This window comes from Mya arenaria, chromosome 13 (genome assembly GCF_026914265.1).
Source record: "Mya arenaria isolate MELC-2E11 chromosome 13, ASM2691426v1".
Lineage (NCBI taxonomy): Eukaryota > Metazoa > Mollusca > Bivalvia > Myida > Myidae > Mya > Mya arenaria.
Genome location: NC_069134.1, coordinates 53,016,945 through 53,044,918, shown reverse-complemented (window position 1 = coordinate 53,044,918; position 27,974 = coordinate 53,016,945). Strand labels below are relative to the sequence as shown.

At 33.5% G+C, this 27,974-nt stretch overlaps 1 protein-coding gene across 24 annotated transcripts; it reads right to left on the bottom strand.

Annotated features, from left to right (window-relative positions):
• Positions 1 to 30: 30 nt before the first annotated feature.
• On the bottom strand, positions 31 to 26,782 carry LOC128213546 (probable splicing factor, arginine/serine-rich 7). Of its 24 annotated transcripts, none has more exons than XM_052919338.1 (28): positions 26,502 to 26,782; positions 23,901 to 24,034; positions 23,177 to 23,277; positions 22,288 to 22,443; positions 21,544 to 21,719; positions 20,450 to 20,580; positions 19,293 to 19,334; positions 17,590 to 17,776; positions 17,018 to 17,062; positions 15,452 to 15,490; positions 13,888 to 13,917; positions 13,237 to 13,259; positions 12,751 to 12,871; positions 11,979 to 12,011; positions 11,220 to 11,306; positions 9,914 to 9,949; positions 9,032 to 9,070; positions 7,652 to 7,690; positions 7,254 to 7,292; positions 6,986 to 7,024; positions 6,728 to 6,766; positions 6,346 to 6,384; positions 5,944 to 5,982; positions 5,466 to 5,504; positions 3,083 to 3,154; positions 2,215 to 2,316; positions 1,718 to 1,835; positions 31 to 1,331 (listed from the first exon to the last, which is right to left on the bottom strand). In XM_052919338.1, the coding sequence occupies exons 1-28, from the start codon at positions 26,627 to 26,629 to the stop codon at positions 1,002 to 1,004; spliced, it is 2,403 nt and encodes an 800-aa protein (XP_052775298.1). In that variant the 5' UTR covers positions 26,630 to 26,782; the 3' UTR covers positions 31 to 1,001. The 24 variants fall into 24 exon arrangements, with proteins under 24 accessions (XP_052775298.1, XP_052775299.1, XP_052775301.1 ...); XM_052919339.1 differs by having other exon boundaries at positions 1,727 to 1,835; XM_052919341.1 differs by lacking the exon at positions 5,466 to 5,504.
• Positions 26,783 to 27,974: the final 1,192 nt, after the last annotated feature.

Below are 27,974 nucleotides of genomic sequence, written 5' to 3'. Positions count from 1 at the left end.
TTTAAGAACACCTAATAAAAGATAAAACAATTCTTTAAAACATGTTTTATTACACCATACTCATTTATGACACGAAAACATTAATACAACAGAATGGAAGCTTCTCTTTGATGAAATGTTTTAACTTGTCTTTCATGACTGTTAAGGCTTTAAGCTCAATGAATTATCTTAATATCTAAAGCCGACATCTTTGTTATGCATGTTGATGAACTCTTCAGTATTTCGGTAAAAAAAAAGAAACATGTTTTTTTTAATCACAAACATTATTCATTAACCATAATTTCTATAACAGCTCAATGCATTATGCAGGAATATTTCAAAAAAATAAAAAATAACAGAAACTAATTATCATACATTAACAGTAATGCGGTAAACTCATTCTTTTTTCGTGATCGTTTAACACATACAAAATTAAATATCAGCCAGGATCATTTAGTAAAAATATTCGTACAATTTATAAATCATAAAATTCCTATTCCATTATTTAAAGCAACAGTTCAACTGTGATCATGGAAATGTAAGGTTAAACCTTTAATTTTTCAAAACAATGGAGGAAAATGAAGATTGCGTCTAGTAGTTGATTATACAAGGAGGGAAAATGCAGATGACCCCACTAGTCAGTGATATTACAAGTTTCTTTATCACCAATAGAAAGCATAGCAAATATTTATATTGATTTTAATAACATCTAACATTCTTTTTACCTCGTTTTATATGACATTTAAATGATAATTATACAGTGCCCACTATAGCATTACAAATGCGCAGTAACTCCTTAAGACTTCCATCAACACTCTTTCTTCATTCAGTCTTCAATAACACTTCATATGAGTATGAACTCATTACTTTCAACATATTTATAATAACCCAACCAAGCAAACAACAATAAACTCCCATCTTAATCTGTATAACCTGCCCAAATGCACCAAGTTTACATGCATATAACACCTGTCTCTGGCGACCCCTATTCTAGCCCCTCTTGGGCTTCGCCCGGATTACTCCTAGTCACTCATGTCCATATCCTGTTCCCTCGTATCAGGTGAATCCCCACGATCGGGCTCCATTTCGTCCTCCTCACTTCGTGGTTTACGTGGTTTCAGCCTCCTTTCCTCATACTCATCATCCGAGATGCCTGGGGGCTTGGGCTCCGAGGCTCGCCCATTTCTATCCCCAGCCTCACTCTGGCCCCGACTGCTGCGTCCAGCATCGCTTTGGGCATCTTCTTCGCCGCTATCCCGTTCATCATCTGTACTGTCCGACGCCTTGGCTTTCTTTTCTTTGTCAACGTCTTCGTACAAGATTTGTTCCTCTTCGTCGTAATCACGCTTAACCTGTGGAATGGACACTGTTTATTAAAATTTGCAAGCAAAAATTAATGTTCTGCTTCTTGCCATGTATTCAACTGAATTTCTTAATACACACCCGTTTTTCTTCTTTAATTTTAGAACAACGTGGTTAAGAAAAGAATCAATGTTTTATTACGATATCCACCTTTTATGGTATCTTACGATATCCAACCTTTTTTCCTTCTTTAATTTTAGAACAATATGATTGAGATAAGATTTAATGTTTTCTTACGATATCCACACTAATTTCAGTCTTAATATTTAGAACAATATGCCTGAGAAAGAAATCAATGATTCTTACGATATCCACCCTAATTTCAGTCTTAATATTTAGAACAATATGGCTGAGAAATGAATAAATGTTTTCTTACGATATCCACCTTATTTTCCTTCTTCTCGTCCCTGTCTCGGTCTTTCTCCTTATGTTTCTTCTTCTTGTCACGCTCCCGACTGCGGTCGCGCTCCTTCTTTTTATCCTTACGGGAGGATCTGTGAACAGGAACAGGAGTTTAACATTTATGATGAAAATACTCCATGAACATATGTCCGCTGTATGATTTGTATTTGACTTGAAGGAAATTTAAAACTGCAATAATAATTCCGTAAAACTTAATAGTGATTTGGTAATTAGTGTAGATTTAGCATAATAGGAGCCATTTTTTAGTCAAAAGCTGAATTGCCACTTGATTATGGATCTACTTACATTCCTAAAAATATTTATATAGTATTACCAAAATTCAGTAATTTATTTTAATTTATATTTCTTATTGAAATATAGTTCAAATAAGGCTGATTCATGCTCATAATTGTACAATTAACAACATCATATCAATGAAAGACAAAACTGATAAGAGTAATCAATACTGACCTATGTCTGGAGCCACTGCGTGACCTTGACTTCTTACGTGACCTTGACCTTCTCCGGCGAGATCCACTGCGACTTCGGTGGCGACTCTTTGTGGTTTTGCGTCTATAAAGATACAAGATGATTGAAATCAAATGAAAATTACAGTAACTTTACAAATAAATCTAGCATGATTATAATAATCAAACTATATGTGTGTGTTCTAAAACTTTAAATGCTAGATAATTAATAGTTACAGCAAAATATATTTTTCCTCACATTTTGCAACTCTTTTTATCATTACTTGCAGGGCCTATCACATCAATTTGCATTCAAAATTTAGCTTGCTATTCAAATAAGCTTAGTCTTGCGTGTTAATTCTTAGAATTTGTTTGGAAGTTTATCACAACTTTTCGCAGAAAAGATTTTAGAAAGCAATCGTATGATCATTGAAGTCATGTATGCATTTCAGTTTCTGTAGTCATATTACTGTGAAACCTAGTGCAGACTATTAGGCTGGTTATTTTCCATTATTTTAAGTGTTTTGGCCACTTTTTTGGGCCATTTTTCATGTCACATATAATTGTGGAAGATAGGTAAATTTTGTCCTTGACAATGAGATGGACTTTATCTTGGACAAATAACCCTATTACCCCAATTTTTGTTTAAAGATTTTCCAACCAATGCACTGCCATGTAAAAACTGAGAATATCGTAAGATGCAGTGCAGCAAAATGCCTTTGACAAATGCAAAAGGGGCTCCAACTAGGGCCTAGCACCCAGCTGTTGCTATTGTAAACATTTCCTGTCCAACAACACTTAATGATTGCTTTGAAACTAATTCGAATCAAATTAAGAATTCTGAGTTGTTGATATTTCAATGAAGAACTTACCCCTTGCTTTTGCTACGAGATCGCCTTCTTCTGTCTCTCGACCGACTGCGACTTCGGCCTCTGCTTGGTGACCTGAAATACCTCACACAATAAGTAACCCTTTCAATGTCTCCTCATAGGCAGATGATACACATCTAGCTCATTCTGAGCTTTTAACATTAAAAATAGGAATATATAGGCCACTTTATCAAAGAGCATGTCACAAAATAATGTACGATCAAGATATTTAGACAATATCAATATTGAGTCAGTGAATGTCAAAATTGAATTAAAATTTTTAATTGCAAAACCAAAAAAACCTACTTAATAATAAAGCTTTTAGGGTTAAATATTATAACTTCTCAGAAATATCTACTTAAAAGAACTATCCAACAATATGCTTGTTGATAATATGGCCCTTATAACTCCTGGTAAATGTTACAGTTAAATGTTCTGTCCCCTGCAACTTGCTCAAAAGAAACTTGCAGTCAGATATTAGTTTTCAGAGCGTGCTATAACTCCAAACCCATCTAATATCATACGGATGATTTTGTATCTTACAAAAATTAGTTTTTGTTATCGATATAAAAAGTTTAACAAGGGATATAGAAACACAAATAGAGGCAAGTTCTGAATGATTATATATAACTGACAAACTACAGTAACCGTTATCTACTATTTCTAACCTTTAAAGCTTTCTCTAAATAAATGAATAACAGAATAATTCTGGTCAAGTCAAAGCTGCAGATTAACATATAAATCTGTAGAAAAACAAGCCATGTTCTAATGTGGGCCTAAGTTGGATATGGATGCTTTTGTAAAGTTTTCTTATCTTTTGACATTATTAAAAATTTGCTGAGGTTCATCTTAAACTATTCGAAAAATGTCTTCGCATAGGACTTCATTTATTAAGAGAATAATTGTGATCCTGAAACACACTTATTAGTCCGTATTAACAGAAATTGTGACAAAATTCTATTTAAAGGGATATTTAACATCAAGTCAATACCAATACATCAATATATTAAATTCTCATGGAGATGTAATAAAAATTAACAAATTAAATGAGATTATTATTTTATCCTGATGAATATAACCCAGGAATAAGATAAATGTGTGGAGATCTGGGGCCCTTATTTCGAACAGTCTCAAGTCCAAGTCTAAACTAAGACTCAGCACTTTTATTGAATTTTAAATGCAAAGAATCATCTTTATTCCTTACGTTTTACAAAAATAAAGTTGAATATCGGTAATTGTATATTTTCAAATAGTTATAAAATTCAGCAATTTTTTTCATCAAAACTCAACCAGAAAGAAAGTTAAAATGAAATAAAGATTTGCTGTTTTTCCACTTTAGTCTGAACTCAAGAACTGAAGCTGTTCGTAATCCTGGACCCTGACCCATATTCCCGAAACATCTCAATTCCCTTATACCAGGATTAAGCTAAGCTCACTATATTTGTTTAGGTATAAATTGGTGTTAACATCTAGTGTTTGCAATATTTTGAGTTTTTAAACTTTAAGAGGGAATTATCTTAATGATCATCAAGATGGACTAACTTTTGTTTCGTTAAACCAAAACTTAGTAAGAAATTTGGGTTAATGAAATAAGCTACATGTACTTCAGGTTGTTATGCATAAGTTCCTATGATAAATTGGAACCAGAGCAAAATGAAATGTTTTCACTAAAAAAATTATACCATTCTCATATGGAAATCATATGGGAACACTTTGAATGACATTTTGTTACTTCATACACAAAATTAAAATGGACAAGTCAATTTAAGAATCGACTCTCTTACATATCGGCAAATAGCAATGATTGGGAGAACTGTTTTCATGACCAGAGAGAAGATCGGAAATAGTTGGCAAAAAGGAGACTTCTATAAATGTTTAAATCTTGTCATTGAAGTTGCTGGCTTTGATCTCCGTTAATAACGTGATAAAAATGGAACATGGAAGGCCCTAGTATTCACGATTTCAGTACTTAACTTGACAATACTGTAGGTGCTTGTGCTATTAGAAAAGTGCTTTATAGGTTTGCTGAAATATTGGTTTATTTTGGCCAAGAATATAATTCAGAAAGAATATAAGTGTATAAATGCAGATATCATGGATAATGCATTTTCTTGTTTTAAACGACATAAGTAGAACATTGCATAAAAAGAAAACCATGGTTTAGTTACACGTCTGATTGGTGTCAAGAAAATTTGATAATTAATTATTAACGTATTTGGAAAATTACAAATATTACCCTGGAAATGTTTGCTGAATCAAGAAAATGACCTTGAATAACGTTTAAGTCAAATGTGTGGACTGTTAAAATAAAGAATACCCTAATCTGTGGGGAAAATACATGGGTAAAGACCAACCCAAAACACAACCTTATGCTTTTCAAGTTTACCTCTTTTTTGAAGAGTCCTTGTCTTTTGTTTTCACAGAACTAAGGAATATATCAACTGTATTATATTGCATTTGCAGGGAATATATATCGTAAACATTGACCTGGTACAATTTACCATAAATCAGGAAATTGACTGATGAGTTACATTTGTGAATTTTAAATAAAGAATGGAAGAGGAAAATGCATGGGTAATGACCAACCCAAAACCAGACCAAATGTTTTTTTCATTAATAAGGTTAACCTTTGTTGGAATTTTTTTTTGTCTTTTGTATACACAGAATTAAGGAAGATGTTTACTGTATCATAACAAATTTGCAGGGTATATATATGCTTAACATGTATCTTAAAAGTTTGGCCAAAACGAGGAAAAATAACCTTGAATAATGTTTAAGTCACATTTGTGGGTTGTGAAAAGAAAGAATTCCCTTATTTGTGGGGAGACCAACCCAAATCAAAACCTCAAGTTTTTCAAGTTTACCTCTTTTTTGAAGAGTCCTTGTCTTTTGTATCCACAGAACTAAGAAAGATATCAACTGTATCATAACGTATTTGCAGGGTATATTTAAATACTAAACATGTACCTAGTACAAGGAAGTGACCAAGAATAACGTTTAAGTCACATTTGTGGTAAATAACAATTCCCTTATTTGTAGGGAATCGACAGAAAAAGATCAACTGAATCATAACGCATTTACACGAAATATATGCTAAACATGTACCTGGTAAGTTATGCCCAAATCAGGAAAATGACCTTGAATAATGTTTAAGTCACAGTTGTGGATTGTGAAAATAATGAATTCCCTTATTACTAGTAGTAGGGGAAATCCATGTATAAAGATCAATCCCCCCAAAAATAACCTTATCTTTTTGTTAAGTTTACCTCTTTTTTGGAGAGTCCTTGTCTTTTGTATCCACAGAACTAAGAAAGATATCAACTGTATCATAACATATTCACAGGGTATATATGCTTAACATGTACCCGGAAAGTGAAAATAATGTTTACGTCACATTTGTGGAAAATAACTACCGTATTTCCTTATTTGTGTAGAAACGATAGGAAGACATCAACTGTGTCATAAAGAATTTACAGGGTATATACACAATGTATGCTAAACATGAAACAGTCCTGGTAAGTTTTGCCAAAATCAAGAAAATGACCTTGAGTAATGTTTAAGTCACACTTGTGGATTGTGAAATTAAAGAATTCCCTTATTTATTAGAAGACCAACCCAAAACATAACCTCATGTTCTTGTAAGTTTACCTCTTTTTTGAAGAGTCCTTGTCTTTTGTATCTTCAGAACTAAGAAAAATATCAACTGTATCATAACGCATTTCAGGTTTATATAACATAACATTGACCTGGGATGTTTTGCCAAATTCAGGAAAATGAAACGAGTACAATGTTTCAGTCACATTTTTGGAGAAAAAAACAACGAATTCCCTTATGTGTGGTGAAAATACAAGCTGGGAAAAAAATCAACCCCCCGAAAAAATGACCTCATGTTTTTGTTAAGTTTACCTCTTTTTTGATGAGTCCTTGTCTTTTGTATCCTCAGAACTAAGAAAGATATCAACTGTATCATAACGCATTTCAGGTTTATATAACATAACATTGACCTGGGATGTTTAGCCAAATTCAGGAAAATGAAACGAGTACAATGTTTCAGTCACATTTTTGGAGTTAAAACAACGAATTCCCTTATGTGTGGTGAAAATACAAGCTGGGGAAAGAAATCAACCCCCCCCCCCCCCCAAAAAAAATGACCTCATGTTTTTGTTAAGTTTACCTCTTTTTTGGAGAGTCCTTGTCTTTTGTGTCCACAGAACTAAGAAAGATATCAACTGTATCAAGATAATGTATTCAGGGTATATGTATGCTAAACATGTTTCCTAGTTAGTTTTGCCAGGAAAATGACTGAGATTAAGGTATAAGTCACATTTTCTGGAAAATAACAATTCCATTATTTGGGGGAAACGATAGAAAGATAACAACTGTATCATAAAGCATTCTCAGGATATATATATATATCATAAATATTGACCTAGTAAGTTTTGCCCAAATTAGGAGAGCGATTGAGAATAAGATATAGTCACATTTGTGGAAATTGCAAATTTCCTTATTTTGGGGAAAATCTATGGGTATAAACCAACCTCAAACATATGCCTTATATTTGTTTAAGTTTACCTCTTTTTTGAAGAGCTCTTGTCTCTTGCAACAGCAGAACTAAGGAAGATATCAATAGTATCAAAAACAAAAAAGCCTTATCCATAAATAATAATATGTCAACACAAAGGAAGCTTAAAATATTTTAACGTCAATTTGGGGATCAAAGTTACTATCCTGCCTTTGCTATACCAGGGCTTCCGTTAAAGGAAATTTTGAAGTATATTACTCCCTAGAAATGGGTTAAAACTTCCATAAATGATTCCTTGGAAGTACAAAAAATTCCATAATTTTGAAGAAAACTTCCTAGTAAGTTGAAAGCTTGGAAGTTCGAAATATCAAAACCTTTTTTTCAATATTACTTTTATGATCACAATTTTAATTAGTCTTAAAGAAAAATAAATTGTTTTTATATAAATCTGTGAATTTGGCAAGATAAAGTTGCAAATTATTTGATTTTCAACATACTTGTTGAAAATTAGTTAAAAAAAATATTGAATTCAGGAGACGTAAACTTCCACATTTCAGTGAAAAACTTCCCAAATTGATTGACAGGAAGTTCATACTTCCAGTTTCAAATTCTTAATGGAAGCCCTGCTTTACTAAATCTTACTGAAAAGGGGTTCCTCAATCCTTTATTCGTAGTTGGATACTTGTTACAAAATAAATACTGTTTAAACCAAAACTCATATATCCCATCTTATGGCTGTCTTTGCTAAGATTACGTGGCCAGCCCAATTCCCAACCTCAAAATGTATAAAACAAAAATCCCCAACCAAAACCGGACAAAATAAGCAAAGATATTGAACATGCATTTTTTGCCAGCTATTTGCTGTCACTTATTTTTTTTGTTATTCCTACTGCTAAAGAGATTGCTTCTATGACACAACTATTCATTTACACTTCACTTTATCATAGAATAAAAAGTATTTAGGAGTTTTTATAAGCTATTCCCTATTTCCGGCAAAATCAAAATTCAGAAGGGCCCTGACCCCATTTCTATAGAACTGAGAGACAGCCCTGAATTTAACACCTCTATGCCATTTGTATTTTAAGGCTAAAATAAAGATCAACTACTTCAAACACAATCCAAGAAAAAAATCTAAAATAATTATACAAAAGAATGACCCTCCTCTAAATGACAGCAAAAGATAACGTGATTTCTGTATGTTTCACACAATTAGATAAAAGTTTCACATGCTTATTTTCAAAAATTCTGCGTATGAATTATTTTTGATGGAGCATTCACGGTATGATTTCTGAAATACTTCATATTTTTCATTTAAAGAATTAATCAAAAGATGTTCCATGCTTAAGGCTAACTTCATTTCCATAGAAAGCTACTTTACATGTAAATCATCTGATTTCAATCTACATATTCCAGCGAGTTTGTTTTTTTACCTCTTTCTTGAAGAGCTCTTGTCTTTAGTATCGGCAGAACTAAGGAAGATAGCAACAAAGACATGTATCAGTAACAAAGAGCCGGAGATGGTTTGATTACATGTATATACGTTTGTACGAAGAATGTTTAATGTTTACGCTTCAATGATTAGTAGCGTAGCACCCGCTAGAGAAATTATGATTAACAAATTTTAACATACATAATGTTAATTTTTTTTTAAAATAAACATGAAGCTAAGTTTACAAACATTCTCACTTTATTTTGGTTTAAATTACACATAATTTGTTATACCCATAATGTTTTAAGAAATAGAAGTATTTTAAAAGAAAGAAAAAACAAACATGCACATAAATCTTTTTCACCAATATTATGATCTTAAGACAAATCAAATGCTTTTTACATTTATGATTTACCTCAATTATCAAATTGTTATAAGGCCAAAAAAATGGTTTGGTTAAGGTTACATCCTTTTGAAACACAGGTAAAGTAGGTGAGGTCTTTATTTTATATTTCATTTAGATTTTATGTAAAAACATTATTGTCAACATTGGATAATGGTATTAAAGTCATTGTCTTTAAAATTTAAACTTCTTATTAAAACACAAACTGAATTTTTTTTTTTTAAATACATGTTACAAACTTGACTATAAATAGGTAGGGTCAGCGCATATTTCATAGCTAGGGTTGGGTAACCCGTACCAAATGTTTTTTTAGGCCAAATCTGACAACACAAATAATGTACACATAACTTGAATATAGAGTGTGTGTGTCAAATGCATAGTACACAGTCACGTATTCAATGGGAAAATAATACTTTATTTCGATGCATTTATTTGCATATATCTTAAGGTACAATTTCCCCGCCATATCTGAAATGTTACCTCTTCTTAGAAGACTTTTCTTTAGACCCAGCTCGACTTCATGAAATAAAGATTATACAATGTTCAACAGCGGTACAGGTGAAACAGGAAAGGTTATATGGCCAAAAGAAGCATGTGACAAAACAAATCTGACACCCGCTGTCATAATAAACACAATTTTATTCCTCTTGTCAAAAAAAAAAATTTATGTAATTAAGCAGGCCATGACATTTCCTGAAGAATCAGGTCAATGTCAGATAAATAACATAAAAATTATTTTCAAGTTTAGTTCTCTTTTTCTACAAAATTTAAGCAATGTGCAGTGCTCCTTCAGAACTGTACCTGGTTTAACAACCATTGGTGTATTCAGTATAATTTCAGTACGCCTCATTTTTCAATCAAGCACACGATGCCGAAAAAAAATACTTAAAAACAAATGCTGAAACGATTATAAGCCCATAACACTTTTGTTATAAAACTGTTGAATAACTGAAGTTTCATAACTAGATGCCTGTTTAAGTTAGGTTTATAATGAATATTTATAAAAAAAATCTGGCTTTCTATTTTTTACCATCAACCATTTACAAATAATTGAATGTTTATTAATAAAATCACTTCAAAATCTATTAGTACAAGCAACCAATTCACCAAATCCCAGAATGCTCTTCAATAGTATTTAAATATTCACAAATTCCATTTAAATATACAACACACTCCAGCAAGGCAAATTGGACCACACTCTTTTGATGTAGCAAAAAACAAACAGGAGCTTCCCATTATAAAACTTTTTTCATTTGCCTTCCTGGGGTTGGTTGACAGTAAAAAAAGAAAAAAAAGAAGACCTACTGGGTAAAGGTAAAACTATTTACTTTTTACTGTTGTCCAGTAATGGAAAAAGCAACATGGCCATCAACTTTATTGTAATAGATTTCTTTGGTCATTGAGGCCATCAAGTTCTAAGTGACACCATGAAAAACCCGTGCTTTTCAGCTAGCATTTCAAAATTTGAATACCCCATGAAATGCCTTTTAAGGTGTAGTTTTACTGCATATGGCATATGGTCAATTGCCATAATTGACATGACGCTGAAATCTCATTACGACTGCCCTCAGTCATAACCTTCTCCCTCAGTTATAACCTTCTATGTTGAACTTTTTTTTATCGAATCCATGCTTATATGCAAATGTATGTCAAGGGTTATAATGTGACAAGCAAATTTTCAATTGGTTCAACTGTTAAGAATATTAATATAAGGGCGGGTTGGCGTCATGTCAATCGTAAACAAAGACAAAACTCTGAAACTCCATGCTTCACTACAATACCGTACCTGCCAGAGCGCCGTTTACGAGACCCGCTGCGAGAACGCCTGCGTTTGGACCTGGACCTACGACGGGAACGACTACGACGTCGGCTCCTGACATAAGAACATTTTAACAATTAGTAACTGCTTTCATTAAGGGTTATAAATTTATGTTCTTCAAAGTACACTTAAATTTGATTCCTGTACATTGTATGAAAACAAATTAATAGTGAGATTATTGCAAATATTCAATATCTGATGTTGTAAGAAAAGACACATATGAACGATATTAAAATCTGATTTTCTTAACTGAGGTTAATTACATTATCTAAATTAGCTAATTATCAACTCACATGTATTAGAACTAAAACCTCAACCAATTTTAGACTTGTATCCAAGATGAAATATTTGCATACCAATGCAATGACTCATTTGAAACCAAAGTTTCGAAAGTACTAAACAATTTTCTATAAAAAAAACTCTGTTAAAGACTGGTCAACCAAAACAACAGCATCGTGGAGTGCACTAACATCAGATTTTCAGTCGAAGAAGGGCATAAATTTACAATTAATTAATGCTAGAGTTATGAGCCTTGCTTTAAAACATGCGCATATCGTCTCTAGTAACATGTTTCAAATCTCTGAAACCATTTAGGAGTTAGGGCCAATGTTAAAAGTTTTTGCACAATAATGCAGACGAGAACATAAGACACCAAGGCTATGAAAATACCTTGATTATCTTCTTAAAACCAGAGACATGGTAACTAGTTTAATAGTATAAACAAACCTTGATCTTCTGGTTCGACTCTTTGACCTCTTCCTAAAATTCCAACCCAAACAATTACATTCTCATGTACACATAGGTATTTAATGTTCATATTACAGATACATGGTATAAGTAATACAATATAAGTCAAGCTAACATGTAAGTTATTAAACAGATAACTAAGAGCTGTACAATTTGTGAAATGAGGTTAAAAAAGAGAACATATAAAGCTTCCTGGAGTTAAGTTATTTTAATTTATGCAAAATATCAGCAGGGTCACATGCACGGTCGGTCCAGTTATTAACACTCAGAGAATTAAAATGTAGATAAAGAAGTATTGAAGATCAGTTTAGCGCAAATATGTTACAAAGTTTTGTGAAGAAAGCATTTTTTCTGAGCAGCTTCACTGCTTTTATGGGTTTAGTCAACATTCAGGTCATTTTCGTTGCATGAGAGACAGACACATAAATTGCAAGACCTCTAAGCCTTTTTCAAGGTTCAACATGTCTTAATTTATAACCCTTGGATAATGGAACAAAAATTCCAAACCTGAAAATTCAGTTTGAGAATGGGGTATTCTGGCCCAAAGGGGTTGTTATTGTTTTCAAAGCCATTTACATTAATTTCAAGGTACTTGGCACTATTTTCAATTCAAATGTCAAGCAAAAAAACAACGCTTTACAATTGTATGATAGTCTGAATTTGAATGTTCTCAGTCCTGACTTAAAGATTATTCCTGAACCATATCATCTCTGTAGACTTTACTAAACAAATTCTTTAACAAACCACTTACCTAGATCTTGACCTTCTGCGTCGTGACCTTGACCTAGATCTGCGTCTCCGTGACCTGGAGCGTGACCTTGATCTTCTACGACGCGGTGGAGTTGAAGATCTGGAGCGCTTCCTCCTTAGCCAGTAAACAGAAAATTACAAGGTAAAAACAACAGTACATTATGATGCATTAAGGGATTAAACCAAGCATTGTTATGCAATATAAAGTTATTTCATAGATTACGGTCATTTCTAAACTAGATACGAACATGCTGATAGCTTTTATCATAAGACCAAAAACAGATATTGTAAGTAAAAAGATGATGGGTATTGGTAGCTTTTACAACTGAGGTCCCATCAATACTGAACTACTTTCTAAGTTTTGTGAAGATCAGATAAGAAATTGAGGCCCTATTGTGTTCACAAGGCATATGAAAAGTAATTTTACAACATCAAGATCTATTACAATCCATTTCTTTTTTCTTAAAAAAATCCACTTGTACCAACCCGGTGCCTGGTCCGCCTGGCATTCTGAAAACAAGAGAGAACAAATTTAAGCATTAAGATCTGACTTATTTGCATGTATAGAATTTTCAGATTATACTACATGTATCCATAAAAATTTCATGTTTGTGTTGGCAGATATAAACACACTATTTATTCATCACTTAATCCTCTTTATGTACACGGTGAATATTTTTTAAAACACATGACTGAATCCTAACACTTGCAATTTACATCAAAATTTAACAAGCCCTCCTTGAAAGCCAGGAAAGCATTTTATCAGTGCAGGGAATGTGCTTTAGTTTGACTACCTTTTGCAGTCATAAAAGTACCAGGTTTGAGAATGGCTAGAAGCAAAAGTTCATGTGCTTAACAGGGGCTTCATGGTTGAAGCATATTAAAATCCTTAGATTGTAATTTACATATCAATTCACGCTGTAAAGAGAAATAAAAAAATAAAAAAATGCCTATAAGACAAAAAAAATCCTGAGATCTCTGAATCTCAAGAAATTCCTCACCCAGAGTTACTTGACCCTGTCAATGAAGCTCATTTCATTTAGAAATAAACTCTTGAACTTTAAAGCAAACATGTGTAAATTCCTCATTTAAGACTTCCAGAAATCAAACAAAATTTTACTGAATGATAATGACTTACCCTGGCCCTGGCTTTTTCAACCCTGTTGGTCTGAAATTGTAAGCAGACAAAATCAGCACAACACAAGGTTGTGGAATTTTTTGTAACAATGTACACTATCTAGTTATACTATTATTTTAGCTCAATTGTGATTACAAGATTCACTCTCAAGTCTGATTCTTGTGTAGAAATCAATACTTACTTACTTACAATACTTTCTTGAGAAATAATCCTTTGTGACGTAATTTTCAAAAAATACCGAGAAACACCACAATTTTGACAAACACAATTCACTGACATCATGACCACATGCAGGAATGGAAAAAAAAACATGTGCATTAATATAAAGACATCTAAAAAATATAAATCTTATGGTCTCCATTTAATTTTTGCGCAACTTGAAGCTGACATAAGGATACATAGTAGCCATAGACAGCGCCATAAAGAGCAACGCCAACACTCATCTATTGTTTATCAGACAAATAAGGAAAATAACTCCACAATTATTAAAGCAAGAGTTATGGACCTTGCTGTACATGTGTGTTTTGTCTCTGGCAACATGAGTACAAAGTTTCAATGAATAACTTGAACAGTTTTCAGGTTTTGGTCAAGATAAAGGTTTCTGTACACCAACCCCACCAATGATGCCAGCGACAGCGACACCAAGGCTATGACAATACCTCGAAAAAAATCTTCAAAAATATACAACCTTATAATACCACATGCACTAAGAAGAAGCTTGCATACTACATGTTATTCAATCAATTTAAATGAACTTCATCTCCTAAAAAGACAAAAGTATTTCTTTCCAATTTCTCCGCATACAAGCTCATACAGGTATAATTATGATCTATCATTCTTTCAACCAGTAATTCAAACCACAAAGACGACCTAAAAATTAAATGTATTTGTAAAACACTACCCCAGAGATTTTTAAAACGCCTATACTGCTGTAGATGCAAAACAGTATCAAATACAACATTTTGAAATTGCATAAACTAGGAGTCTGACGGACTCTCAAGCTACAAAACTTGGCCAAATCTCGGGACACTCAGACTCCCGGACAACTTTTAGTCTTTTGAACCCTGAAGAACTGGGGCATTGTTCCAGTAAGAACTCTGGACACAATTCGTTACCCAGGGAAATACTACTGATGAAAATCTCTCTTAAGTACAAAATGGCTCCTTGGATTTTTGTAGAAATGGCCAGGGCCTCTTCACCTTCTTTAGCAGAGGCTAAAATTTGGCAACGCCCCCATTAAAATAAAGTATATTTTTCCAAATTTAAAAAAAAAACAAAAAAACTTTTAAATAATAAAATTGTTGCTTGTTTTTTATTTCAATTATATGTCATTCTTTCATCAGTTTAATAAATAAGCTTGAAGCATTTACCCAAAACAATGTTAATTTGATTCCTTTAAGCATATAAATTTTCCCAAAATGAAAAGCCAGAATTTTTCCCATTTTTTGCTATAAAACCCCCTGCATGGCCCTCTGGAATATTCAGTAAACTGCTCTTTGCCCAAAGGCTTAAATCATGCTGCTACCTAATACATGACACAACATCATCCCATCAATATACGTACCCAAGCATTGGCACTATTGGCACCAAACTTTCTGGGAAGCTAATTGATGGAATAAATAACAAAAAATAAGTCTAGGTTTAAGAACCGTCTTTAAAATTTCAATAAGAATTGTTCAGATGATCGATTATAATCAAAAATCGATCAAAAAGGTTGCCATCAGCGATTTTGTCAAATTCAGTTATTGAAATATACATTTTTCATACTATTTTTCTTTGAAATTTTTTCACAAAAATTAATTTTCATTTTAAATAACTTCTTTAATTTGTTATTATTAAATGTAATAAATCAATGTAAGATTTACAAATATAACGAAAGAATTGAGATACAAAATGCATTCAGTAACTTGTAGTTTTAAAATTATGAAACCAAATTGCAGAGTTAAGTATGTTAACAAGCATGAAAATAATGGATTATTAATCAACCATCGATCGGTTTTCAATCTTCGATAATTGATAGTAAAATTGGTTTGATTCCCATAATTCAGGCTAGCAAAAGGAAAATGACATTGTTGATCTTTTTGACGCCAAGAAGAAAGTTTCAAAATTCATACAGAAATGTACAGAAAAGCATAAGTAATTTGCATTTTTGAAATTTTATAATGAAGCCAAAATGCAAATAGTAAAGAGTTTATAAAAGCATGAAAAAAGATGATTAGTCATCGATCGGTTTTCAACTTCCAATAATTGATGGCACAATTTTGTCTGATTCAAAAAAACTTATTAACAACAAAATTGTGTCTAAAAGCATTTTAAAACATACAAAACCTAAGTAGAGAGTCTGTGAGAGCACTCATTATTTTAAATTGAGCAATGATCCGATAATTAATTCAGAAGTTGTTCATTTAGAAATATTGCCAATAAAAGCCAATCAGATATATAATATCTACTGATGTGTAACAATGGTCCTATTGATCAGAACTGTGATAAAGTTAACAACTTGATTATCGACATCGTTGTTAATTTTTCAACGTACAATATTTGATGCTCACATATCTAAATATAATCAAGTTCAGCTGAAACAGTTGTCTCAAATGTTGCTTTAAATACTGCAGATAACAAGTGTCTCCATTAAATTTCCATTTGAAAATTAACAGCAATGAAATAAACAACATTGTTTATTTTAAAAAATGTTCTGAACTATCAGCCCACTTTTTCATGGGGTTACACCTAGAAGGTACCAAAAACCTGCTATATATTGCTTTGTACCAGGGCTTCTAAAAGTTTGAAATCTCATTTGGTCCAGATGGCGATTTTGACATCTCTTTGATGTGATACAAACAGGGAGGTCAATCAACACAGACGTTATTGCCATCAAGGGTGTGCCCTGGTATTTGTGGATGTGGTATGACAAACACTCTCTGTGCATAACAGTTTTTTGACTGACTTTTTTTTAAAGAAATTGAAAAAAAATGAACAATTTTCGGAAACATCTATTAGCCATTTTCTGTTACTGAAATTGGTTTCAGCAAAGTCAAAATTAGTCCAGACCAGGAAATTATTGGGTTTTATAAGTCCTGTTTGGTTTATTCTGCTATTAACCCCACGATTTGTTCCCGTCTTAACTCACCCAACTGATGCGACCACCGCAGCTATGGCAGACTTTTCTGGAGACCTGAAATATAACATCAAAAATGTAAAAAGAATTTATATGTTGTGATATCATTTTGTAAGGGCAGTTCCATTAAAATATACAACCCACTCAGGAATAATCAATAAAGAAATTATATGGGAGAAGGTTCCTGTTTGTTTTCAATCAAAATCCAGTTAAAATGTTGAAACTTAATAGTATTAAAATTGCAGTTTACACAGACACATTTATTTCATCAAGCATTGGGCATTTTTAAAGTTAAGAAACTGTCCCCAATTTCTCAAAGCCTCTTAAGCTTAAAAGGCTTAAGTAGCTTATTTCAATTGGTCGAAATACATGCTTCAAGTTGATTTTGATAAATTGAGAATGGTTTATCGTGATGACCACAAAGATCATTCCTATTGAAAGTTTAAAAACTCCTAAAGATGTATTTATTACACAAAATATAGAAAAACAAAAATAAACAGCTCAGCTCAATCAAGTTGTGGAATAATAATTACAAGCTTCGAGAAATTTGGGCCTGATTTTAAATAAGTCAAAACTGAACTTACTTTGACTTTGTCCTCTTCCTTTTAGAGTGTGACCTTGAACGTCTCCTCGACCTTGACCTATGGCGAGATCGCGACCTTCGTGACCTAGACCTGCGACGAGACCTTGAACGACTACGCTTACGTGAGCGAGATCGACTTTTATGCCTGCGAGATCTTGACCTTGACCTTGAATGACTTCTACCAAAACCTTTAAAGGCAAAAGTAAGATTGTAGTGTTTGTTCTTTTACATAACAAGCCATTTTCAGTAGTTCGATGAATGAATGGGGACAACCTACAATCTTAATGACAAGTTTTCAATATACAGGTACACAATGTGATAAAGAGAAGCAATCATGCTTGTTTTTCTCATTTCATTGCTGGGGCATAGCTCAACAAATATTTTCGCAAGATAGGTCAGGGGGCTATTTCAATTAAGGATTTTAGTCGTACCTTTAATAATCATAAAACTTTATAAACATGAAAACTAAAAACACATCGATTGATCAAATTTCCTCAACTCTGCTTTCATACTTCCTAAAAATGTTCAATTCACTCCAATATGAAGCACAATTATGGAACTAGGATACCAAGATAATTTAAGACCTTTATTGACACAGCCCCAAGGGAGTTCCGACACACATGATTATTGCTAAAATCATACATGCCATATTTTCTGGAGACCATTCAGGGGGATTTGTTCAAAAGGCTGAAAATTCAGGGGGATTTTGGTTGTATTCAGGGGGATTTTTTTAGCAGGTCTAAGTTGGCGAAATTTTAAAGTATTTTTAGACGCAAGTATGAAAACATGTATTCACATATAGTTTGCTTTGAAAACCTCTTAACTTTTTCATTATACAGAATTATTTTATGTCATGATTTATCATATTTTTATGATACACTGTCATGTCATACTGTAATGCACTTGCAGAACAAAATACATCATTGGAAAAATATGTTTTTGAGACAATTAAATTAAATTTACCTTCCTCCAAAGTCTTTAAAAAAATTGTGCTTAATTCTATCAGCTTTGATGACTTTCAGACAATAAGAGAATAGAATAAATATTATTAATTTCTTCCTTCCAAAATAGCAATATTTCTTTGCCTTTGATAATTACTACAAATTAATTGATCACTTGTTGTAAAAGTTTCCTTTTGGAGAGTTTCACTCACATACTGTGGTTTCACTTTGTCATAATTGCCTGATGTAAAATTAAATTCCGGGGGATTTTTATCTCCCGCCGGGAGATAGGGGGATGGATCGAAATTCCGGGGGATTTTTCCCCCCGCCGGGGGATATGGCATGTATGGCTAAAATGAACATGTGTATCAAATTTCATATTATTTTAATGAACAGTCAAACTTGCACACGGATGAAGACACCACGGCTATGAAAACACTTTATATTTTTTTCTAAGGAAATCAGATGAGCTTAAAGTACTGTTACAAAAAATCAAAGCCAAGCACACATCTATATGCTGCAAAGACTGGAAACTAATTGGCCAGAATGGTCGGGATGGCCCCGATCGAACCTAGGGTTGCCGAGTGGCGGCCATTTGTATTTTCGCCTGGGTTCTTGCCTGGTCTCCTCGGCGAGGAAAGCCCGCAAAGTGTGAGGTTCCCACAGGTTGTATTGAAATATGATTTACATGTGAACCACCACTACAACAAAAGAAAAATCCTGAGCCTCTTGCGAGGCGACTACTGAAGACCAGTGTACTTACTTGACGCCAATCTTGAAACCGCCTTATCTATGTTCAAATCACCTGCAGAGAAAATAGTTTCATGTTGAAAGAAAATACCCCATACCCCCCGTTTAAAGACATTAAAAAGCCTAAAATTACAAGAAAATGTTTGTAAATGTATGTAAACTGCATATTATTATTGAAGAATTTAATATATTATCATAAAAATGAATAATGTTAAATGTAAAGAGCAATACAAGATATCAAAGATCCTGTTTTAAGAACACAGTGTTTGGATGATATCAATGATCCTGTTTACATGTAAATCTACAGTGTTTGGCAGATATGGTGAAGTTAAGTAACATACCCAGGACTACAAAGAACTAATATGACTTGAAATGTGACCAAAAAACAAGTGGTTTATGGCAATGCAACTAGAGATCAAACCATCATCAAGTTTTGTCATTGATATTTGCTTTAAAAACTGTACACATTGCAGGGCTTCCAATTAGAATTTTTAAACTGGAAGTATGAACTTCCTGTCCATCAATTTTGGAAGTTTTTCACTGAAAGGAGGAAGTTTAAGTCTCCCGAATACGATATCTTTTTCCACTTTTTTCAACTTGTGTGCTAAAGATCAAGTAATTTTCAACTTTAACTTGCCAAATTCAAAGACTTATATGATAATAATTTGGTTTTCTTAAAGACTGATTGAAATTGTGGCCATAAAAGTAATATTGGCAAAAGGTTATTTTGAACTGAGTGCTTTCTAGTTTAGAAGTTTTTTTCAAAATTTGAAAGTTTTTGTACTTCCAAGGAATCAAGTTTTAACTGATTTCTATGGAGTAATATACTTCCAAACTTGCTTAAATGGAAGCCCTGCACATTGTATTTTGCTTAAGCTGCAAAAATAAGAAAGTAGGTCAACAGGGATGGGGCAGGCTTTGACCCCAAGAGACTAATTTGAACACATTTTGTAAAAAATCATAAACATTGCCTATTTTTTCCCAAAAGTTCCCAATATATCTTAATTCCACCTGATGCCTATCCCTCTTTCCCATTTGAACAGAGCTTCGTGCAATAGTAATAAATGACTATGGCAATGTTTTCCATGAATTTCTTGACCCCCTCTCACCACCTACCTTACCTGAACACCACACCCTAGTCTTACCTGACCTACATACACCCAATCTTACCTGAGTCGGCAGCGGCTGTTATAAGTGACTGAGCTTCCTTCACTTTCTTCATGGCCTCATCAATCTCACGCTGGGCTGCCTCCTGCATCTTGGTCTTCGGTTTCTCAATGGCAGACGTTGAGTGGGCAACACTGAAAGGTAGTATCAATGGTGTTAAGGTTGTCTTCTGTATAAGCATTTAAGGTTTAAACTACATATTGAAAAGCAATTAAAAAAAAAGAAGATTTTTTTTGTTTTTCATTTTTTTTTTAAACTAACTATAAAAACGGTAGGGTTGGTGCCTATTCTGTAGGTAGGGTCGGGTAACCCGAACCAAATGTATTTTTTTTAGGCCCTACAAACATATTTGGCAGCTGATACCTATTCTGCTTTAACAGCCCAAAAATATGCTCTGTCTAGAGACACAAAGCAACGACTCAAACAACAATGAACTGGAGACACAGCAGGTCTAAGTTGGCGAAATTTCACAGCATTTTTAGACGCATGTGCGAAAAAATTTATTCACATATATTTATTGCTATGAAAACTTTAAACTTTTTGAATATACAGAATTATTTTATATATCATGATTCAGCATATTTTTCTGATACACTGTCATGTCATACTGTAATGCACAAGTTTGCAGAACAAATATGTCATAGAAAAAATAGGTCTTCGAGACAATTTAATTTACCTTCCTCCCTTAAAAAAATCTGCTTAATACTATTAGCTATGATGACGTTCAAAGAGAATGGAATTATATTATTCTTCCATTTGTAATATTTCCTTGCCTTTAATCAGTACAAATAAATCAATAACTTCTTGTAAAAGTTTCCTTGTGGCATTTATCAAACCTTCTTTTAAAATACTCATTGTGACTTATAGTCATTTTTCCCTTGTGGAGTTGTTTGTTTACATTCAGTTTAACTCACATACTGTGGTTTCATTTTAACATAATGGCCTGTAGTAAAATCACTAAAAAATATTTCGGGGGATTTTTTATCTCCCGCCAGGAATAGGGGAAGGTCGAAATTCCGGGGGATATTTTCCCTCACCAGGGGATATGGCATGTATGATACATATACTGTTAAATGATGGGATAACCATATTCTTACCTCAGGGGTCTACTCTGGAACATGACGCCATTATACGTGAGAGCAGTGGCGATGGATCGTTGGTCTGTAAACTCAATGTACGCACACTTCCCTCCTTCTACATCTTCCCCGCCCATACGGACATACTTAATCTCACCCACTTGGGTAAAGAACGACATTATCTGTTCTCCAGTCACCTTTAACAGAAATGAAGTGTTAAGCGTTTTTTGTAACATGTATCTTTACTTTGTTATAAAATTCAGCTACTTCATAGAATCATTTATTTTAGCGATTAGCGAAAAAAAGACACATATACTAGGAAAAAAGTTGCCTTCCCCCCATGGGTTACATGTTTTACTGCTTGAAGCATTATCATATTATTTTTCCACAAATTTAAGTGTTTATGTACTAATTTCCTAAATGGAAAGTTCAAGCCTATTTCCAAATTTTGATGAAAAAAATAAAATAAAAAAAATAACATGCCCCCTTTACAAAATTGTAACAAATCTTTTAGCCCCAGATATATCAACAGTTACACTCGGTAGTCAGTTTTTCTATGCAACATTATTTTTTAAAATGCAAATGTTGATAAATGAACAGTTCCAGAAACACTTAAGAAAATGTTATAAACAATTAAACATATACCAGTATGACATTTTCAACAACTGTATATTTTTCCATCTTTTTCCGAGACACTCAAAGCTATGCACCCATATCTATTAAATGGACGTGTACTTGTTTACAATACCACATTAACCGACTCACTGCAGGATCCAGATTACTGACATACACAGTACGTCTGATCTCCTCAATCTTGCCGGGGTCGGTGTTACTGGGCAAGGGAGGGTACTGAGAGAGTCCAAGGGCAGTAAGGCGCGGATCGTTGGTGATAATCACCTGGCTTCCTCCGACACTCTGAAGCTGTAAGAGAAATGATGGAATTAGTTATCTGTGTGACTGGGTAAATCTGGAAAAAAATTGCGCCGTTGGAAAGAAAAATCAGCCCTTTTTGTCAAATTGCCTTCGGAATGGATCAGACATTCTCACTCATGTGATAGGCACAATAAATGATTACTAATTAGTGACAAGCAAATAAATATTGACTTTCAGGAGCATCATTTTAGGTATACAGAGTTTATTTAAGGATTGAATGTTACAGTAATACAGTTTATCGGTGTATAAAACAAACATTCAGTGTTCAATCTATGTGTACAGACCAAATATTTCATACACAGACTAACTGGATTCTAAGACCAAATATTTCATACACAGACTAACTGCGATTCTAAAGTATTCAACTTCAACTTTGATCTCACTATTCGGAAACTCTCTAGATTTAACATACCACAACTGTCAGAAAGTCAATTGATATGCAAATTTCATAATGACAATGAGCACGCTAAATTCCAGAAAATCTTTCAGTTTGTTGAATGTTTGTTATTGCATTAATGATTATGCATTTTTTTTTATCATGCTGGCGTTTAAAAAAAGTCAGAAAGGTTAAGAGAAGTTATTTGGGTATAAATACACTTAAAAGACTTATGTTTACATTACTAAAACATACCGTGACTTTAAAATGCATCTGTATCTGTTTATCTTAAGTTAAGGTACAGCATTAAAATCTAAGGTTGAAGTATTAAGTACATGTCCATACCTGGCTGATGACGTTGGTAGGCCATGTAGGCTGGCCAGGTAGCATGCCAGCAACTGCCTGCGGAGCACGCTGTAGAGCTGACTGTTCATCTGGTATCTCATCTGTATGCAATAGAAAGGTTTCGTTATAGCAGAAAGATCAAATATATAGAACCCATATGTACATGTATATGACATTACAAGTAAAAACTGCATCATATGAAAGTGTTATGTCAAATTGCAACGTATACAAAGGTAACACAAAAATCTGATTCTGTACAACATATTTCTTTTTCTACAAAATCAAATGAAAAACAAACACCTGAAAAATGGATGACAAATTGTAAATGATGGGATTTTAGTGTGCTTGAAACTTTGATAAAAGAAGTTCCATACAAGTTTAAATTATGACCATGTACACTCATGGTTCTCAATATATCAATAAGTTGTGGTTGAACTGGCAGAAATAGAAAATTAATGGCCAGGGTCATTGGGCATGTTAATTTTGATAAGAAATTTTTCCAATTCCATCCCAATATCCAGTTTAAAACACTTATTTCGCCAAAATTTAGTTTTAGATACATTTACCAGAAATTATTCACAATATGCTAAAAGAAATATATACACACAAATGATGATACGCTGTTTTAAACATGTATGAATGGAATAAATTATTAATCGATCATTAAACAGTTTGCATCATCTCAATTGATTTTTTTGTCTGATTCTCAAACTATATTCTATACCTTCCATGCAGGGAACAACAACAAGAGCCCTGTCAATGAAGACTGTATTCGCGAGATGTAGTGCCACTCCAACGCTTGTGTCGTCATCATATTTCACATAACACACCTTGGCCGTCACCTGGATGTTACTGGACCTGAAATCACATTTTATTGTATAAAAGGGACTATTTCATGGTTTGTAAAATGCACTTTTAATGAAAATAAAATCATAAAATTAAGTGTGGCAAATCATTAGGAGTGTTAAAACTAAGATACTGACGACTGGAACAATTCAACAAATGTTGATATATGCTCAAATATTGTCTTTGAAGTCCACACCTTTGAAAATTGTTTGAATTTGTAACACAATTCAGCAAAAGGCTGTATAACAGTGTGATTGGTTGATTGACATTATCAAGTGATACTACCAATATCCTCAATAAAGATTAAAATATTCATCTGGCCCCAATTTCTCGAAACTTCTTAAGCTTAACAGGCTTAAGTCGCTTATTTCAATTAGCCAAAATACATACTAATTATGGATTTTGATAAATGAACAAGAGGCCCAAAAGGGCCCATGCTCTACTGGCATGGCTTTTGTGGTCATATCAATCCACAGCATGTATGTATGGGTAAAAGGCAACAGACATATAGTTTATATTTTGTGTTTGGGTTACCTGAAAACGTAGCACGTTCAACATCTGAGCCCAGAAAGTATTGTAAGCAGATTAGTTGCATGAACTATTTTAATATGTGCTAAGTAAAAGTCATCTGACAAAAAAAAAATGCTTTCAAAACTGTACTCATATTTAACATTTCTGTAGTTTTAAAATTTAAAAAAAGTTGGTCAAAAGGTCAAAGTCAAGGGCATCCTAGGACAACATTGATCAATTTGAACAAACATTCACAATCAATTGTGCTGAGATGGATGCACGAACATACAAAAAGATTTTCAAACCTTTCCAGATTTATGCTTACCAAACCTGTGAAACCTGGGTGTGGCCAGTAATGACACCAGGTGCATAACTTCAACATTCACAACCAATTTTGTTAAGATGAATGTGCAAACTACAGCACTTAAAGCTAAAAAATGGCCTTTGGGCTTTCAACAAAAACAATGCAGAGTAATTCACAAAATCAACTGCAGAAGCAAAAAGCAAATTGTCTCTCAAAATCTTAGACTTGCAAATTGTCTCCCTTAACTCTAGACTTGAATTTACATGTAGACATGCTAAAAATAGAAAGCATTTCTTTAAAACTTTCATGGCCCATAATCTAGGCATTCATGGGCGGATCTGGCTGGTTTTCGAAAGGAACCAAGCTCTAATGGATATCTAGATACTGTACAAGTTTCATTGAGATACAATCAAAACTGAAGACTGTATCGTGTTCACAAGCAATTGTTTACAGACGCACGAACGCACTGATGCACGGATGCACATACTACGTACACATTACCATCGCATAAGCTCTTCTGGCCTTTGACCAGTAGAGCTAAAAATGGTTTTCTTTAATTAGCATACAGATTTTTCTTATGTAATTTATAAAAACTCTTAAAGAAGTAAATATAACGCATATTATAGAACAACAAAAATAGTGAGATTAGCTTAAACCTGTTATAAGGGACTTAAGAACTTTCGAGAAATTGGGGCCAGATTATGTACTAGTTGTTGTGGGCATAAGTTTGATAACAAGATTTGGAAAAATTGGGTGATCTTTGAAACTACATCAAACTGCAACTTCACAGGAAATACCAGGAAGCTGCATTTTTGTTCGATCTATGTGTGCATGCACACTTCACAGATGTGGAATATAAGACCTATGTAAACTGATGATCAGGGCTTCCATTAAAGGAAGTTTGGAAGTATATTACTCCCTAGAAAATGGGTTAAAACTTCCAAAATTGATTCCTTGGAAGTACAAAAACTTCCATAATTTTGAAGAAAACTTCCAAAGTTAAAAACTTGGAAGTTCAAAATATAAAAATCTGGTGTCAATATTACTTTTATTGTCACAATTTCTTTCAGACTTGAATTAAAATAAATTATCATAACATAAATCTGTGAATTTTGCAGTATAGATGCAAATTATTTGATTTTTAACACACAAGTTTAAAAATAGTGGCAAAAAATTATTGTATTCAGGAGACTTTTTAAAACTTCCAAATTTCAGTGTGAAACTTCCAGTTGATGGACAGGAAGTTCATACATCCAGTTTCAAATTATAAATGGAAGCCCTGTGATGATTGTAAAAAGGCTTCCTGCACGATGGATATTTGAACTTTGGATATCAGCTTAAGTCATTCTAAAATGCCGTCCAGGCTTCTTTTTTTTAATGACGGTTAGCTTGGACGTCTTAGAATGACTAGACATCAGCTATACCCTGACAAGTATGTGAAGACAGTTCAAGGCCATCTCAGGTTTGCAAATGGGGATCTTCGGGGAAGAAAAATAAGATAAAAAACTTAGCTATAAACAGCATTTTCCAAAAAAGGAAGATAAATAGGTAAAGAGAAAAATACAGGAGGATACAGGAGACCGGGATAAGGCATAAGTCAGTGCTACCATCACCATCGGTTTAAATCAATAGACATAGGGCAGAGTTCAGAATTGGTAAACTTACTCTGTTGGGTACATCTTCATTTCATCGATTCTGCCTAAATAGCTAAACAAAGTTTTCATCTGATCACGAGTAGCGTTCGGTGCGATGTTTGACACCTGAACGATACGTGTATCAATTTTGTCCGCCATATTTGGGCACTCTTATTGAAGAACAGTTAAAATGGCGTGAAAAGGCCCATGTACTATGTCAGTGTTAGCATCATGTACAAATATAATTTATTTTTTCAGCAAAAAACAATCACGCTCATCGAAACGTTTTTCGGCGCTTGTGTCGTAAAAGTTTTTAAGCAAAAGAAAATATTTGCAAAGAATAATTATGACGAGGCAGACAACATTTTTATGGAATTGACCCGAAGGTTGTCGCGTATCGGTCAGAGCTGATCACATTTATATATTTCAGTTTTGTAGTGTTGTCAATAAACGTTTCATTAAACGTTACCAGTCTTTACTGTTTCCAATATTACTATTGAGAGATAGTTTGCAAATGTCAATGAGCAAGAAATGCGACAGCTCTGAAAATTAACAGATGGCATCAACTATGCAGACATTAACACAAAAGCCAACATCCTAAATGGCCAGTTAAGCTCAGTTTTCAACAAGACTGGAACAGAATCTCTATGAAACACATGTGACACAGACCCGACCTCACCAAAGCACATAGCACATAGCACCAATATGTGTTGAAAAAAATCGCCTTCGTGACCTTAAACCTTATAAAGCCTCATGCCCGGACCAAATACCAACACTTGACAGAACATGCAAACGGAATTTCCCCAACCCTCACATATACCTAGGACTGAACACACATAGACCCATAAACTGAAATCAACATATAAACAGCATTGTCAAAAAGGGTTTCCACATCAGAGCTTTTATATACAGAAACACATATTAGCGCCTAAGAGCAACAAAAGACCTCTGCTATTTAAAATAACGGAGTATGGACGTATCATCTGTGATCCTCACGCCAAAGAGAACATTGGCAAGATTGAAATGGTCCAGCGCAAAACACCCATAAATGCAAATGGAGATAATCACCAAACAAAATAGTAGTGTAACTGTCATGTTACAAAAGCTTCAAGAACAGAGAAGAAGAAGAAGAAGAAGAAGAGGAAGAAGAAGAAGAAGAAGAAGAAGAAGAAGAAGAAGAAGAAGAAGAAGAAGAAGAAGAAGAAGAAGAAAAGAGAAGAGAAGAGAGTGAGTCGTTCCTCTTTTCACAAACACTTATATTCACTTTTTTCCAGATCACAACGGAAATCTGAATGGAAGACATTTATATAAATACGGTGTGTAGAGATATATTAATAAGGATGGACTAAAAACGTCTGTATCCAGTTCCCCGACCTAACCTATTTTTTGCACCCGACGCTTTTCTTTTTTTTATTTCCAGCAGACTATTTTTTCTGAACGTTATTTTTTTTATTAGATTTTTTTTAAAGATACAAATTTACAGATAATATATATCCTACCTAAT

What these genes read in the sequence shown, in the direction of transcription:
- LOC128213546 (XM_052919338.1), bottom strand. Translation starts at nt 26,629, where the DNA reads ATGGCGGACAAAATTGATACACGTATCGTTCAGGTGTCAAACATCGCA. An exon ending in ATGAAGATGTACCCAACAGA is followed by an intron (nt 24,035 to 26,501) that starts GTAAGTTTACCA and finishes ATGTGATTTCAG; the next exon opens with GTCCAGTAACATCCAGGTGA. An exon ending in CGTAAACGGCGCTCTGGCAG is followed by an intron (nt 9,950 to 11,219) that starts GTACGGTATTGT and finishes TATTTCATGAAG; the next exon opens with TCGAGCTGGGTCTAAAGAAA.